General features: G+C 38.8%; 1 protein-coding gene across 1 annotated transcript in view; it reads left to right on the top strand.

The window, feature by feature from the left end:
* Positions 1-17,411, top strand: part of ADGRG6 (adhesion G protein-coupled receptor G6) — a 111,569-nt gene that overhangs the window by 29,995 nt on the left and 64,163 nt on the right. Inside the window, 2 exon segments of the mRNA XM_030448117.1 lie at positions 12,985-13,043; positions 13,045-13,327. Of these exon segments, the coding sequence (XP_030303977.1) occupies positions 12,985-13,043; positions 13,045-13,327 (342 nt within the window).

Here is a 17,411-nt window from a genome sequence, read left to right as displayed (position 1 = left end):
TTTTCTTATAATGAGCTGAATAACTTGCTGATTTCAGCTTGGGGAATCAAGAAATTTAAAGTCTGTTTTCAGAATTCCTCTTTCAGTGAAGAGTTGAATTCTTCTAGTTTCTGTAGGGAGATAATTTTTTAGTACATAGTTAAATGTGATACAAGTTCTGAACTTACTAGTTTAACTTGCAGCATACATGTTGAAAACATCACATTGATATCTGGAAACCTGTTCATTAAGATGTAGAATAGATAAATAATAAAAACAAGAGGTGAAGTATTTTGAAACCTAACAGAGAAGTTTTCAAGCAAAACTTAGTCAAATCTATCATAGTTTTCTTGTTAAAGAGAGAGTATTTGCTGGGTTTTATGTATTAAGCAGTCATAGTGGACAAGAGAGACATAGTTCAAAATTTGTGAATTTCTTGCTTTCAGTGATCCTTCTTTGCAAGATGCAAAAAGAGAAGTGGGGCACACACTCTGCATCCTGAAGGAGTTAAATACATGTAGTCTGATCAGAATCAAATTCCTAACTTGGAAGTGCATTCATTCATGGAATATTTTTCTCTAGGGAGCTGGTAGAAAAAGTGGATAGAATTGGACAAAGCATTGGAATGTGTGATTGATTGCATTTCAGTGGCTAGAGCTGTTGGAGAACTTGAGGGAGGTTAGAAAAATAAATCACATACCACGGACTTGTGAAAATAAAAGGCTCAGGTGTAGTCACACAAAGATCAGTCATTGTAAGCTTAAGGGAAGCAGTAGGAAGCACTTGGGCTTTGGTGTCTTTGTTAATAATGTTTTCTTTCTCTGCTGTTATGTAAAGGAGAAGGATGCCAACAAATCAGGGTGGAAATTAGTAATACAGCAGTGAAGGAATTGCTATTTTGAGCTAGGTGTGCCGTTCCCTTCCATCTTCACATCTGATAGAAACACCATGATAAGAAAGCAGTTCTAGATGTTCTGTCTCTGAAATAAATACTAGTGAATGGCTCATTTGAGAATATAACAGTAGTAGAGATGTCAAAGTAACACCGAATGCCAAAAATATACACACTTATCCCTAACAGATACTAGCTTGCCATATCATATCTAGCATTATTCCATTATTAGCAATGCAAACTACTGAGACATTATTTCTCATATCACTTTTACTTGTGTAGCTTCACTATGTCCAGCAAGTCCCTAAATGAAGTGTAAGAGGTGAAAGCTGCAATTAATAAATAGGTTCTAACTTCACATATATTTTGACTTAGATTGCTCCTTCTTGCAGAGCAGATGAGACAGATATATTACTGACAGCATCTATTTTTTAATAGCTTACTGAAAGGACCCAGAAAATATTAAAGTACTGAAATATAAGTAGCCCAAATAATAATGAAATAGATACTTTGAAAACTAGTTGAAAGGACAGGTAAGAAAACCCTAAAAATATTCAAAACCTCTGATTGAAATTGCTTTGGGATTGATGTTTCTCTTTGGTATCATGTGAATTCCGACGTAAATGAATTGTGTTTTGTAATTTCTCTATCTTGTTTAACACTAGCAAAACATTGTAGTGTAACAAGGTGTAACCAAGTGCCCCTAATTGCCAGGGAGTGGGCATGAGCTTGTGTTAAGCCCACCTGTGCCTAATTAGGGCAGGCCCCCACTGTGCATGAGCAGGACCAGGGGGCCAATAAAAGGTGAGGCCTGAGACACAAGCTCAGCTCAGTCCCGAGCTAGCCAGCAGAGAGGCCAGTTGCTCTTGCAGCAGCAGCAGCAGCAGCAGCAGCAGCAGCAGCAGCAGCAGCAGCAGCAGCAGCAGCAGCAGCAGCAGCAGCAGCAGCAGCAGCAGCAGCAGCAGCAGCAGCAGCAGCAGCAGCAGCAGCAGCAGCAGCAGCAGCACTGATCTGGGCTAGTCAACTCTGAGAGCCGTAGGCTTAGAGCATTGCTCGTGAGTCTCTGCTGGAACAACTGGTTACACCTTGTTACACTACAAAACATAGTTTCAACCTCTACTGCAAGAGATCGTTAAGATTATTAATAATAGATTTTCTGGGATAGCTAAAAAATTCTAAAAAAAGAAAAAAAAACAAAACCCTAAACTTCTGGGCCCAAAATTTGGCCTATAAACACACAAAGCTTCAAGACTATCACTGACTAGAAGTACAATAACCCCCCTACCTGGCATTCTCTAGAGGCCTTCCTAAGACTTAAGAATTATGCTTATACAGATTATTGATAGTAGCAGCCAGAAAACGCATTCCAGTATTGCAGCCTAGAAAAGAAAACTTGGCCATTGAACCATGCTCTTATAAGCATAAGGACAGTTGGGTCCAAAAAAAACTGCTTTGGATATTGGGTGTTGTTTGGATTTGTTGAGTAAAGCACTCAGTGAAGACGTAGTTTTTTTTTTCTTTGATTGCACAAAATATTCTGTTACCCAGAAATTTCATCTTTACAATTTATTTGCTCTGTGTCCAGTATATATGTAGAGAAGATGTATTTCTTGAATGCAGCATTATAATGGAATTTTACTAAGAATATGACCTGTGCTCAGTTATGACATTAATTTACCTAGTGCAGTTTGATAAGATCTCAAATTCCTATAGACTGTGCATCACTAAAAGATTGTCAGCTGTTTTCCCCGTGATTTTTGGAACAGCCTTCCAGGCAAGCATTACACTTTCCTGTGCAAATGGTACACAAGAAATCATTTAGCTATACAGCTTCTCAGGTTGTACAGCCCGGTTTAGCTTTATTGAAGCTCACTGTGCTCATGGATTTACTCCAGTTGAGGATGTGATCCTCTTTGTAACAGTGAACACTTAGGAGCCAGCCTCCAGAATTTCTTGCTGAAGTGCATAAAGAAATTACATTCTTGATCATCATTGCTCTTCTAAATCTCCACATGATTTACAATGCAGTGTGATAAGTAGATCACATTTGAAACCATTATGTTTCAGGAACTCAAAGAACACTTGCCTTTTCCCACCCTATCCCTTTCCTAACCTAATCTACTGACGTGTGTTATTGTACTAGCTAGTGTACTTACTAATTAATACTTTATTAACTATATCTAAACTGAACTATCATTAATATTCTTTGTTTCAAACTTCTACGTTGTGGAAAAAAAAAAATTCAACTCAGGCCAAAACTAGCAACTCAATTCTGTTATTTTTATAAGATTATCACAGGAATGCCAATGAAAATATTCTTAAGTTACAATGGGTGTAACACAGGATTTTCACATTACCCCCTCCCTCTGGGGGAAATCCATAACTTTGTCTACAGTGTGAACTCCACTCATGTGGGTCAGGGCAGATTTACCCAGTCAGTGTGTTTGTTTCGACTTTCATTTTCATTGGCACAAAACCAAACAACTAAGGGGAAACAGGCAGTGCAGGGCCCCCACCCTGGCTCTGAACATATTTTCTTCTATTGTAGCTAGTTCCCTCAATTTCCCAGATCAATCAAAACTTACTGGAGTCATTGCTATGATGAAGTCCATTGTTGTTAGGAAGTAGGATCCTTGTGGTAGAGCGATCAAGAAGGGTAAGAGCTTTTAGTGGCAATGGTAACCCAACAGAAATAAATACCTACTGAATTTCAGTATAAAATGGGGCCTGGGGCCAGTATGGGATATCTGTAAATACACAGAATTTCTAATGGTCTCTGCATTGTGCTGGCATCCTCTTCCGAGAGTGAAGAGCATTAGCTCTGATCTTTCCGTGGCTCTCATGTTTTGGAGATCTGTCATGTAACAAATACCAGTAATGTCAATACTTGTCTGACTCAGTTTGAGGGATTTTTAGGATCTGAGAAGTTGTTAGTCTTGAGGTTAGAAGTTCTAGGTTAGTCTTGAGAAGTCAAGAGTTCAGTTCCCTAATATGTTCAGCACAAAATCTTTAACAGCCTGTGTATGAATGGTATGCCCCAAATCAGTGTAAAGTTCCAGTCCATCCATGTCCCTTGTGAAAAGGATTCAGAATAATGCTATGTTTTATACATTTATTTTTGAAAAAAATAACAAAATCTCTCTGTGCAGGACCATGTTATACAGTTGTACTATAAGGAAGTGCAGATCAGTCTCTGCTATCTTCGTTGTGGTGAAAAGCCTGCTGCTGAGTTTAGTAGTAGCCAATTACTGCCCTTGTTCATGTTTCCTGAGTCAGTAATGTACTATTCTCACTTCTGCTTTTCTAATCTTAACCTCAGATTTGAAAATTAAGCTTTGCTCTTCCTGAATTTTTGGTACATTGTTAGTGTTACTGACCTCCAGTCTATCCTGAAAGATAATTTGATTATCATGTTAGAACCGGATGTACTGCCACCTGTTTCTCCTGAATTTACATGTAGAGTTTGAGCCACCAAACCTAGCGAGAGCTGCTATCTTGGCTCCAATGTAAGACACACAAGATAAGGCCTCATGCTCTGCCTCTCGTGACTGCTTTCCCTTTCCCACACATGACTGGCAACCTCTATTCCAGCACATGAGGTATGCCTAGGGATGTTCTCTGCCTCAGAGGCCAGCTCATGCCATGTCCCAAAGGCACAGATTTATAAAAACAAGGCTATTCAGGTTGTGTGTTGGGAATGGTCCCTGCCCTGTGCTGGGCTGTGTCCAGGAAGGGTTTTGAAGAGCTGGCTGGGCTGGTTGCAGCTGTGCTGGATCATCCGTGTGCTGTGGCCCTATGGGCAGTCAAGTCCCATAGCCTGGATCATGCCTGCCATCACGGGGGGCTATTAATGCTGTTCAAGTTTAAGCCAGGAGATTTACAATTGCATATAGTTGCATCTCTTCTTATCAATTATTATATAACTGAAGGATTCAGAGGTTTTACTTGATACTTGGAAAAGTGCCTGTTGGGTTTCAGAATTTTATGGTACCTGCTCAGATCAGAGTTCCGTATGGGCTGTATATTGTAACATAAGAGAAAACATTGACTTATATCAGTTTTCAATTCACCACATATAATTTAATCGCTTAAGTGCATTTTTCTTGTCTTACAAAGGAGGGAAAATAATCAGTTTAATTTCATGTGTCAAAAACCTTAATTTGTTAATAATTTGATAAGCAATAAGTGTTAGACCACCAAGAAGTGACAATAATGACTTCAAAGAAAACAGTTAGATTTTCATATGTGTACTATATACCAATCTGTGAGGAGATTTTTTTAATTACTATTATTTCATCATACTTCTGTGCACCAGCCAGTTCAGCCATTTAAAGGACATAAAATACATCAGCAAAAGCAGATGTGAGGCAAGCTGATATGACTGGCCAGGACATAGTACCCTCTTTGTCTCCTGCTGCAGTGCCAAAACTCGATTGTTGAATTATTTTGTGAGAGCACAATCTTGTCTTTCATTGAATTATAAAAGGCTCTGCCAGGGTTATGTGATACTTCCAGTCAGGAATATGGAGGCTTTAAATTCTTGCTGGGTACAAGGAGTACTATGCATATGATGCAGTGAGAATGCTGCAGAATGGAGTCTGGAGTGAATTTGTAAGAGTGCTTAAAATAGTGTTAAAATCAAAGACAACAAAGTTGCATTTGCACACTAAGAATAACACAGAGATGAAAGATTCTTCCCAATTACATCTTTATTATACTCATTCTGTGCAAAATGCATTTGATTATGTGTTGCAACTTTAAGCAGAGTAATTGACATTTTCACTTGTATGCTTAGAAATTTTTATTTTTTGGCTTACACAGGTGATAGTACTGATGAATCTATGCAGGTGGTTTCACATGAAAACTGGTGATGTTCATCGTGTTACGGATGCTCTTTATTCAACACCTATTCATATAAAAAATTGTTTTCGGAATGTTGTAGAGAAATTTTGTACCGGGTTTCATTTTTTGATGACCTGCACTACACTGCCAGGTATGTTAGTCACCAGTAGTCTTACTGTTCAGTGTTCTGAAAAATTTAAAAACCCTCAAAGGAGAGCTGCAGTATGTGTCTCCTCACACAAGTCATCTGCCATCAAAGCCTGCTACTGATCCCTTTGCAGAGCTGGAAGTTAATACAACAAACTACTAAGAAAGGGTGATAGGAGGGGTTTGAACTCTACCCTCAGATTATTGCTTCTGTTTTTAAGTGGAAAGGGAAAGGAATAAGAGATTTGATGACGCTTAAAAAGTTTATGACTGAACTAGAATTAAACCTTGCCTCTTCTAGTCCTTATGCAGAAAGTAATTTGGGAAGACTGAAAGATACTATTTCTGTCACACTTTGATGTACAAGACTAAGCTCTCACTCACCCCAGATTCAGTCAGCAACATCTACAATGTGCTCAGTGGGTTGGTCAGTAAAGGAAGGAAGACTGAATTTCTGTGTGGACACCAGGGCAGGTGTAAAATGGTTCGTGACAATTATTTAGTCAAATGCTTACCAGCTTTTCGTGTGCAACCTGTGTATCTGAGAGGGGATCTCTCTCACTGAATAAGTGTTTGCATATGTTGGTCCAGATATTACTCCTCTCCCTAAAAAGAAAAGAAAATGATGAGCACTAGAGAAGATGGCACAGCCCTCCTCCCATCTTGGTCTGTGCAGTGCATCCCCCCTGGTTTTCATACAGGAACAGTGACAGAGCCGTCCCAGTCTGCCTTAAGGGCCTTCAGGGCTGAAGATGGATCTATAAAACTTCAAACACAGGACTGAAAGGCATCATTGTGCAGGAAAGGGCTTTAAACAGTTGCTCAATTTTAAGTCCATGCTTAAATATAAATCACATCTTTGAGATTTTAGGATTTGCTCAAGTTTTTTGTGAATTCAGGGCTGTGCTCACTGCAGAAATGCTGAGGTAGAAATGGTTCATTATTATTATTACAAGTGTCACAGAACATATACATTTATATGCAATCGTATTTCCAACCAGTAGACCTCAGTCCTGTACTGCCATATGTGCAGGGACAAACTTTTGTACTCATCAGGATGAGAGTTTTACTTCCTGTCAGTTTGCTTCAGAGATAATACTTTTCTTCTGTTGTATTTTACTTTTTTCTTTTATTATTATTTTTTTTAATTTGGATGTTTAAATAGTTAAATTAGGATTGTCTGTTTAATTTGAGGATTAAAATGCATGCTAAGATTAAATTATATGTTTCGTATGGTAATTTTCATCAGGCCAGCATACTGTAGCAAAATAAGGTTCTTTTGGGAAGATCAAACAACTCTTACAATGTGAAAAGTAAATAAAGAAGTAAAAATAAACCTGCCCCACCTCCTCATTTGCACTCTTTGAGACAGCACTTGATCAAATTGTGGGTTGCACAAAGCACAGACAACATGGTTTGGTGTGCAGAGGCCCCAGAAGACTGTTATGCTTAATGTTTTACTTAAAAATTTGTAAAGAAATTATATACATGAGTATAAAAGCATGACTTTATGTCCAGACACTTATTTGCAAGTAATATATTTATATTTCACATATAGGTCTTCCTGAGGATGTACAGATCCTCTTTACATCCAGAATTAAGTGAAGATAAGCTACTGTTTAAGCCTTTGCCATATGATAGTTGTTCTGGGTTTAGTGTTTGTGTCTCACTGGAATAACACAGGTTTGTTTGTTCTGTAGCCATTCCAGCCCACCCACATCTTGGTGGTTTGGCCCTTCCTCTTGCTTGTCTGCAGGTGCGCCCATTGCTGACCTCATTCATCCATCTATTTGGAGTCATAAATACATTTAACCTAATGTTTGGCCATATCACTTTTGTGGTATCCTTTAAATAGAAACAAAAATCCCAACAATCAATTGCTTATTATAAAGCAAAACTTTTTTCCTAATGTTAATCAAAATAGTTTTGGTTTTTTTTTCATGCTGTTACAGTAAATGATTGTAAGGTTTCATTTCTATTTTAGGCTTTGCCACACATTTGCAAGTGCCTACACCTCCCCATGCTTCTCTCTTTCTTAGTTTAAAATCACTATCCTTGTAGAAGTGCTACATTTTCAAATGTATGTAAAGTGTTTAAAGATTTTATGATGTCTCCATGAAAACAAATAGTTCTGTACTGCTTTTTTGTGTCTAAAGTGCTAGGTACTGAAGCTAAGATTTTCTGTGGTTTAGGATTGACCTAATTCTGTCGGGCAGAATTTTCATTTGAATAAGACTAGGGTTAAACTATTTTGTTTTCTATACATTTGTTCCCAGAGCTACATAAATTTATTCCTGGTTATTTTCACACAAAAGTTGTGTTCCTACAAAGAGAAGTAGTGGTAATTTTCATGCCATAATGGAATCCAGCAGCATTCTATCTTAATTTTAGGACAGGAGCCTTTAATGGATTTTAGAAAAATAACATTTAGTGTTGATTCAACCCTCATTGGCTGTCATTGGTATCCTGTGCCTCTGACTACACACATGTAGTAATTTACACTTCTGCCAGGTGGAAAAGACCCGCTGCATGCTACAGCATGAAAAAGAAAAACACAATACAGTGTGTAACTTAATGTGAAAACAAGCAGGATAATGCACGAATTGCAAGTGCAGATGTTTTCTTTTGATCTTGACCTTCACAAACTTTGAAGTCTTTAGGACTCAAAGAGGCATGTCCCAAGCTGGATTGCTTTTGTTCTTTTAAAAAGCTGGGCCAAACAACATTTGTTGTCCAGAATTTCTCCAAGGTTGAGTAAGTGCAGAAAGGAAGGCAGTGGAGAGGTAGAAGTAGAAACTGATGCCTGAGAAAGAAATTCAGAATGTAAGAGGTTAAAAGATCAGGATTTGGCAAGAAATACTGACAATGAAGAGAAGTAGAGAAGTGTGAGGAGCTAGAGGAAAATACAAGTATTAACAGAGATTTTGGAGGCATGTACAGGAATGTGTTAGTCATGTAACAAGAAATCAAAAATAGAGAAGTATCAATGTATGAAATGAGGTTATATAAAGAAGGTTTCCTTCCCAAATATGTAGTTCAGCATTGTAACTCTGCATTTAACTCTGGCTTCAGCTGCCTGTAAATGGGTTCTGAAAGTCAGTTTCAAGTTGTGTATCGCAGTGCCTTCAGGTGTCTTCATGAGTTCAAGTGGCGGAATTCTGTGCTGGAGCTCTAAAGAGACAAAATCTGTAGATGGGGCAAGCTGGGCAGTTAATTTTTTTCCATAGGATATGAGGTTTGCATGTGCACGTGTCTGTTTGTTTGGTGCAGTCTTTAATTAGTCACTTAATGTTTGCCTCTGCCCCTTAGCTTCAGCTTAGTCTTCAGATAATTCAGCATGGTACAGGAAAGACCAGTATGGGATACTTTCTTCTTGATAGAAATTCAAAGGTGTGTATGTGGAATAGGCAGGAGACTCATAGAAGAGAGGGAATTGTCTCATAGTTAGGAAAATTGGCAACCATGAGAATGGGATACTTTCCCTGCCTTTACTGATAAGTTCCTATTGAAGATGGCCAAATAGTTTTAACCAAAATTTTCCATTGACCACTATGTACTTTTTTTTTTGGATTTTCTACCGTGGGCCAGATTGGCAGACTGCTCTCCTAGCTGCAGTTTAAAGTCGTGTCCAAGTGTGCTTTGGACATATAAAACCCTGTACAAATAATAAGTAGTAAAGGAAAATCAGTACTGTCATTTCTCAGATTAGGAACCCAAAATCCTCAGAAATTTTTGCCCATTATATTTGTGCCTGTATTTATCCTTATAAAATGGGCATGGTAGGAGGGAAAAAAACATTTCTCCTCAAGTCAGTTCCCGTTCTTAAGTAAAATGACATTTGTGAATCACTTAGATAACTTCAGTTATCTAAGTTACTCCAGAGGAATTTATTAATTTTCCTTGTTAGTGTAGTGTTGAAGTGTCACACTAAGTACTTAATTACTCTTTTCTTATCGGAAGCGTGAGTCTTGCAGAAAAATGAATAAAAAAAAAAGTAGCTACACAATGAAAACCATACTCCAGGGTATTTTCATGGTGAAGACAAATGAATTGCACAGTGAAACTTTCAGTTTAGGAAATTTTGAAATCAAGTGCCTGATTTCAACATATGGGGAAGGCATTCATTTTCATTAGGAGAAAGAAAGAGTAGGACAAAATGAAGACTTTTATTATATAAAATATATTTAGAAAGTGAATTTCCTTTGGCCTAGGGTGGTAAAAAATACTTGACAGGAAAGTTCTGCATATGTGGGTTTCCTGACCAAGAACATCGAACCTAATTTGTTCCCATTAAAATCAATAAAATATCTCAGATTGTTTGTGGTGTGTATTGCAACAAGTGTTCAGTATCCACAGTTCAGAACTGTTCTGGGCCAATCGGATTGCAAAATATCCGTCAGCTTTGGCTGACAGCCTGGGGTTGCCACAGCAATTTTTCTCTTTAATGAGTAAAATAGGTGGTGTTTATAGAAAAATAACTGTCTCATGAGCAGTGGTGCAAAAAGTTCCATTCAAAACCATTCTGTTTATATATAGTTTTGTTGTTTGTTTTCTTTTCTTTTTACTTACTACTGTGGACATTTGCATGAAAACAGGTTATTTCTCCTTCAAATTGCAGTCATGGACAGAATAGCTACTATGCCAAAATGGAACTAACCCACTTCAAAAACGTAAACTATTTTCCTCACCAAATCTGTTTCTTCTGTGTATGTAAAGTTTTAAGCACTTATTTTCCTATCTAAATATAGGGGCTGTTTTTTTTGCGTTAATTCTGTGAAACCCAAAAAAACAATATGGATATAATAAAATGAAAACATGTTAGTCAAAGGATTAAGTGAGGAAAAATACAGTAACATAAATAACATTATGGGGTTTTATTTATGGTGACAGACAACAGGGATAAAAGTATTTTTGTTACATGTGCTGATGATTTTTTTTTTTTTACACAGCTATGGAAACAATGATAAGTACTCAAAAGAAGGTCCTGTTATGGGTGTTGGTGATCAATAGAATTCATAGGGACAGGGTTCTCTTCTGAATGTCTGTGTTCTTTTAGATGGACTAAATTGACTTTTCCAGTCTCAGGTTGAATGTAATATTCTACCAATATACCAAGTGGCATATTTTTTCTGGTTGTTTTTTTTTTAGTGCCCTTAAGATTTAGTTGATGGGTCCAAGGCTGAATGAGTTTGCATTAACAGCCTTGTTCCTATATGTATTTACATCATTTAACAGCTTAGTCCTTGCCTTCAGGTCCATCTGGATGCACAGGGCATCAGCTGGCCACGCTGCTCTGTCATTTATTTCTCTGGGAGGAATGAGTAGGAGAGTGGGTGTGGTGTGCTGCCAGATCCTCAGCCCCTATAGCCCTCATGCTAGCAATAAGGAAGGCAGGAGGGTGAATTTTTGAGCCTTCCAGCTGCTCTGCCTTGGGAGAGGCTCACTCGCCCTGGACTAGGAGACAGCAGTGGCTTCTGGCCTAGGGCAGGCTTATCCTCTCCCTTCTCCTCTCCATCTAGGGTGGTTCTCTGGAAAACCATAACTATCTGGACAAAATCCACTGGACAAAGCTATCATCTGTTTGTACAACTGCAGGATTTATAGCCACTGTATTGATAAGTAAATATTACCTCTCTGGTTAATAAATGGAACAGCAGAGTTTATGGGCAGGTGAGCATAGTCCTCTGACCGTAAGGATTTGCAGAGCAATTGAGTAGGCAAGCTTCTGTTTGTACTACACAGAAGAAGTTTTGCAGTGTCCTGAGGGCCAAAAAAGCTATCTGTAAATCTTTCAAACACCTTTTTTTTCTCCCTCATTTGAATAAATAAGCTTCCCCCTGATCTTATCTAATGCAACCAGACTGTATTTGTCTCTTTACCTCTTTGGGGCTCTGCAAATTTGTGATTTGCCAATAAAAATTATAAAAGTGCTGTAATTCTCCTGGCAGATGTAAACTGTTGCTTCATTTGCTGTGCCCCTTCACAGAGTAAGGGTCTGTTTGCTTAGGCCAAACACCACTTGAATGTGACAGAACAGTACCAGGACCCAAGCAGTGGAATGAAACACCAAGGGCTCTTTGTAGGAGCTTACTACGTTCGTTCCTATTTTATAGCTGTAGTTTACACCTGAGAACTTTTTTAGTTGCTTTTAGCTTGGGCAACTAATAACGCATGTTCACATTGTCTAATTTTTTTTCATAATTGTAGTACTAGACACAGGATTTTGGCCTAAAAAAATGTTTGCAAAGTAATTCAGTATACATGTACCAGTTCGTTTCTTTCATTGAATCTATTGGCGATATTCAGTTCCCAAATAGCTCGCTCATGCTACTTGGCAGACTGTTGCAGTCTTAAGCAGGAGGCAGTTCACGATAATTATATCAATATAACTAACCAGGCCTGAAATTCTTGTGGATAAGTACAGCATGTTGAGCAAAGCAGTATGAGAAATAGATAAGAGTTGTCAAAGCCTGACTGCCACAACTGTGTCAATGGAGCTGAGTCAGCATGGGAAGAGTGGAGTAGTTTTCACCAGGAAGCTCCCCTTCTGGGTGATGTGGAGAGCATCTGCCGGAAATGCTGATGACTAACCTTTGGGAGCTCTGCAGAGCTGCTACTTCTGCTTACTCTTCAACCCATCTCTTGTGCTGCTGCATTCCAGGGAACATTCCACTGGAAACAAATAGCATGACAGAGAGCTGCTGGAATTGCCACCAGTCAGCATCAGACCAGCAGCCAAAAAAATGTAAATGATGCTAGTCATCTTTTGAGAAGTCACAGCTTAAGAATTGTTTGTCTCTGTGAATTCAAAAAATTTTGCTTTTGCTTTGCCTTTCTCGGGTCAAAATATATAGCAAATACATATTGTTTTGAATAACTGAGTATTTAGAGAGCCATCATTTATATTTTCTTTTCTTTAGGATTTCTTATATAAATACTGTTTCACTGTACTATTCCTTCAGCATTTTGCCTGCTAGAAACCAGGCCATTTTCTGTCTGTCTTCCTCCCATCTGTTTATCTTTTTCTGTGTGGAAAGAAAATTTAGTTATTGTGTTGATGATTACTTTCCTGTTAAGTTATCTCCTCTACCTGATCTCCAGCCTTTCTCTGTTTTTGTTGCCAGCTCATGGATGCTATGACTGTAGGATCGTGCTAACAGAACCCTCTGGAGTTTTCACTTCTCCCTTGCTTCCCTAGTGATTATCCCAACAGCCAAGCGTGCAAGTGGATCATTCGAGCACCTCATGGATTCATCATACAGCTGACATTTATAGACTTTGACATTGAAGAGGCTCCGGGCTGCATTTATGATTCACTGACATTAGACAATGGTGAAAGCCCAATGAACCTTTGTGGCATCACTGCCAAAGGATTATCCTACAACTCTACCGGAAATGAAATGATTGTGTCATTTAAAAGTGATTTCAGCATACAAAAGAAAGGCTTTAATGCCAGCTATGTACGAAGTAAGTAAACCCAAGGCATGTCATCCCTCTTATAGATGTTAGAGGGAAATATCCTATAAGGATTAGAAGAGCACTTCTTGGAGGAATCGGGTCCTCCACGAAAGAGAAGGATGGGGAGGCTGCAGGATAAAACTTCAGAGTTTTCTTGTATGTTTTGTAACTAATTTATTTTTCTTTGGATAAAAAGAAATTAATTTATTCTAGGGGATGACATCAAGTGAGTTGGAAGGGCTTTTCACATATAAAGCTTTTAGGGCCTAACATTGCCTCTCCCTTCAGGGCTTATGCTGAAGCCTTTGGAAGCAGGAGACCTGTCCATCAGGCCAGTGTACCTGCAGAGGGATGTGAACACTTAAATGAGGACCATGAGAGGGAACCTAGTCACATCAGAAACTAGAGGAGTCTGGACCTCTGACCCAGGGGAACACCCAGGAGTGGGAGGAGTTTCTGCAGGAGGCAGAACTTTCTCAAGACCTTCTCTTCTTCCAGCTTCTAGAAAAAACTCCCAGGGATGAACTGACATTGCAAAATGGTTACTCTTGTTCCAGTTACTTGACCTTTCTTTCCCTTCCTTAAATACAGGAGAAATGTTTAGATTTTAAAAGCCTAAGAACTACAAAAACCCCACACTCATGCTTTTTTCTCTAGTACATAAGGGTACAATTAACACAAGACATCTTTGTTTTGTTGTTTAAAAGCATTAATTAGGAAGTTGCTCTCATGTGACAGTAAAAGGCAGTGAGGTAACCGAAGGCATTAGGATGATCACTCACAGGCCCCATATGCTGCAACCTATTCATTCCAGTTCAGGGTTAGAGTTTACAGTTGCACGCTCTCAGTAGGCTTTCTTTTTGTTGAAGACACACACTTTATTCTGAATAGTAGTTGTTACAATGAACTGTTCTATTATTATATAATATTTATTTTCTGTTGGTTAGCTGGCTGCTGTAGAGACACGGAGCATGGACTTTTTGCAGTTATATCTTCAGACCCAAGACTCACAACTTTAATTAAAAAAATATATATTTATCACAGATATTACATATTTTAAAGTACAATTCATTAGGACAAAAGTAGTCCTGATAATGCCAACCAAATTTATGTGCAGTTCTAAAAAGAAGAAAGGTAACATAATATCAGAGGGAGTTTAAAATATTGCTTTCTACTGAGGTCTTTTCATGCTCATGAAATGAATGTAGGATTAATTCTAGGAGCCACCTGTCCTCTTCTGAAAGTGGAAGCAAATTTCTGAGAAGTTTTCCTATTTGAACAAATAGCAGCTCTCTCTGTATTGTTAGAAGTTAAAAAATCAAGTAACTTACAAAAAAATCTACACAATCTGATTATACAAAATTGCTTATTTCTTTATTCCTCTTAAATATTTTAATATTCAAGTAAGAGGATAAGGGTTAAAATTACTTACAGTTGGAAATGAAAGATGCAGTGGCTCTCAGCTGTGTTCAATGAGCAAGAGAGGAAAGATCTGTCAGGAAGCCATTTCTGTTTGTATAACCTATAGGCAGTATATTATGAAAGCAAAATAATTACCTCTTAATGAACAAACTGAACAGTACACTATGTTCATGGATAGCACCATTAAAGTTAAATAGTCTTGGAAGATATTCCTCCATTTAGAGTAAGACTAATCCCCAGTATGAGTAGCAGTATCACTTGTATTTTAATGTTTTATATATGCATATATATTAATTCAGAAACTTTTGTGTTAAGGCTTGCTGAACCTTTGCTATGTTACCCCAAATCTTTAACTCCCACCAGATTCCGAATCAGAGAATCACAGAATGGGTAGGGTTGGGAGGAACCTTAGAGATCAAGATCCCATCCCCTGCATGGGCAAGGGACACCTCCCACTAGATGAGGTTGCTCAAGGCCTCATCCAACCTGGCCTTGAACTCTTCCAAGGAGGGGGGCAGGTCAACAACCTCCCTAGGCAACCTATTCAGTATCTTACTACCTCTTTACTACCCAACTATCCCAGTATCTTACTTGCCTTTCATGGTGAAGAATTTTTTCCTGTTATCTAAAGTAAAATCTACCCTCTTCAGTTTAAAACCATTACTCCCTGTCTATCACTACCCTCTCTGCCAGAAAGCCCCATCCTGTCTTTCCTGTAGACTGCCCCCTCCTGAAGGCTGCTATAAGGTCTCCCTTGGCCTTCTCTTCTCCAGCCTGAATATCCCCAACTCTCTCAGTCCGTCTTCATAGCAGAGGTGCTCCAGCCCTCTGATCATCTGTGTGGCCCTTCTCTGGACCCTCTCCAGCAGGTCTATGTCTTTCCTGTGCTGGGGGCTCCATAAGCAGTTTTGCAATATTCCAGGTGTGGTCTTCATAGGAGCGGAATAGAGGGGCAGAATCACCTCCCCTCACCCTGCTGGGCCATGGCTCTTTTTGATGCAGGCCAGGATCCAGTTGGCTTTCTGGATGTGAGCACACACTGAAGCTTGTGTCGAGCTTCTCATTCTACTACATCACCCCCAAGTCCTTTCTCAGTGCTCTGAGAATCTTAGCTTGAACAGCAGCTGGCATCATTAAAGTTGTGCTAGTTTCTGTATCTAATATGCTCATGAGGATTAGGGTGGCTAAAAAAAATCCATCTTGATGTGCTTTGCTTATTCAAACAAAAAAACACGAGATATTCATTCACCATCCACATAACCGTAGCAGGGCCATATCCTTCAGGTGCAGTAAATTAAGCAGCTTGTTAGTCTTAGGGGAATTACGTCAGTTTACACCAGCTGAAGAGCTGGCATGTTACATAGTTTTCTAGCATTATTAGCTACCTAAGTAATAGCTCCACTGGAGAGATAATCACTCGAGTAACCAAAAAGAGAGGAAGGAAGAGCCAACAGACCTCTGTTAGTACAGGAAGTGCTTGACACAATGTCATGTAAAATTAGCACACAGTTAAGTTAAGTACTGCAGTAGCCCAGATTAAAAAACACAGTTGTGTGCTGTAGAAACAGAAAAAACTCTCAAACAGATATTTGGTATGTAAACACTTGCAGAAGCTCATTGAAGCTGATGCATTTCTTCCAGCATAAGTGAAGATTGAAGCTGAAAGCAGTAAAGCTGGGAGGAGCAGAAGCCACCACTCCAGCACCGAGCTGTGCTGAAAGAGCCTGTCAGCTGGCAGGAAAACAGTTTTCCCTTGCAAGGATTGTTAAGTACAGCCTAGGGATTCCAGGCTGCTTATGTGTTAAGAAGTGTATGAGATGTGAGACGATGAGCTGCAAGTAAGCTAGGAGCTCTAAAAGGCAGAAGAGAAAGGCATTGTGTCATCCCAACACTCCCATAAAAGCAGAATGTGATTCTCAGAACAGTGAGCGTGCCTGTTGCTGGTATGCTGTCTGCTGTGTCTGGGCTGCCAAGGACTTTTGGTACATTCTTTGTGAGTAAATATCAGTGTGTCCAAAAAACCCCCTGTCCACTCTAATCATGTTATCTTTCTAATGTAAACAATCTAACATAATCCTGAAAGTAGTATAAACAGCTGGATGAATATTTCCATAATACGTGTATGTTCTTCCTCGGAGAATAAGCAGTTTCTCCAATACTAACATCTGAAATTCATCAGTATGACAACTGGCTGTGCCAAAAACAATCAGGAAAAGGAGCCGTGCTTTTATGCTGATGTGAGGATTCTGTTTTTATCCACATGAACAAAATACTTGTCAGTTTTGCCCTTTCACTGTGCTGGGGACAGTGCCAGTGCTTAAATCTCTCAGAATGAGTACATCAAAATTGAGATATACTTACGTAGTACCAGAGCAATGTCCTCCCTGTTTGTTTCTCTTCTTATACTGTTTAAGGTCGTTTACCAGGTGGTCCATAACTCTCCTGACCACCCTAACATAGGCTGAAACAAATTCATATAATGACCTTTCTTCTTTTTCAAGTGCTTAGAATCCTTATACTTCTTCTGGGAACACTTTCCATGTTACATAAAGAAGCTTACAGTATAATTAACCCATGAAAAAAAAGCCCCTGTTTTCAATGGAGAGTTTGCAGGACATTTTCTATCTATAAAATTCTTACAACATATTTTGCCATTGGAAAGAAAAAAATC

This window comes from Calypte anna, chromosome 3 (assembly GCF_003957555.1).
Source record: "Calypte anna isolate BGI_N300 chromosome 3, bCalAnn1_v1.p, whole genome shotgun sequence".
Taxonomy (NCBI): Eukaryota; Metazoa; Chordata; class Aves; order Apodiformes; family Trochilidae; genus Calypte; species Calypte anna.
Note: the sequence above shows the minus strand (reverse complement) of the source record. Positions and strands in the feature narration are given on the sequence as shown.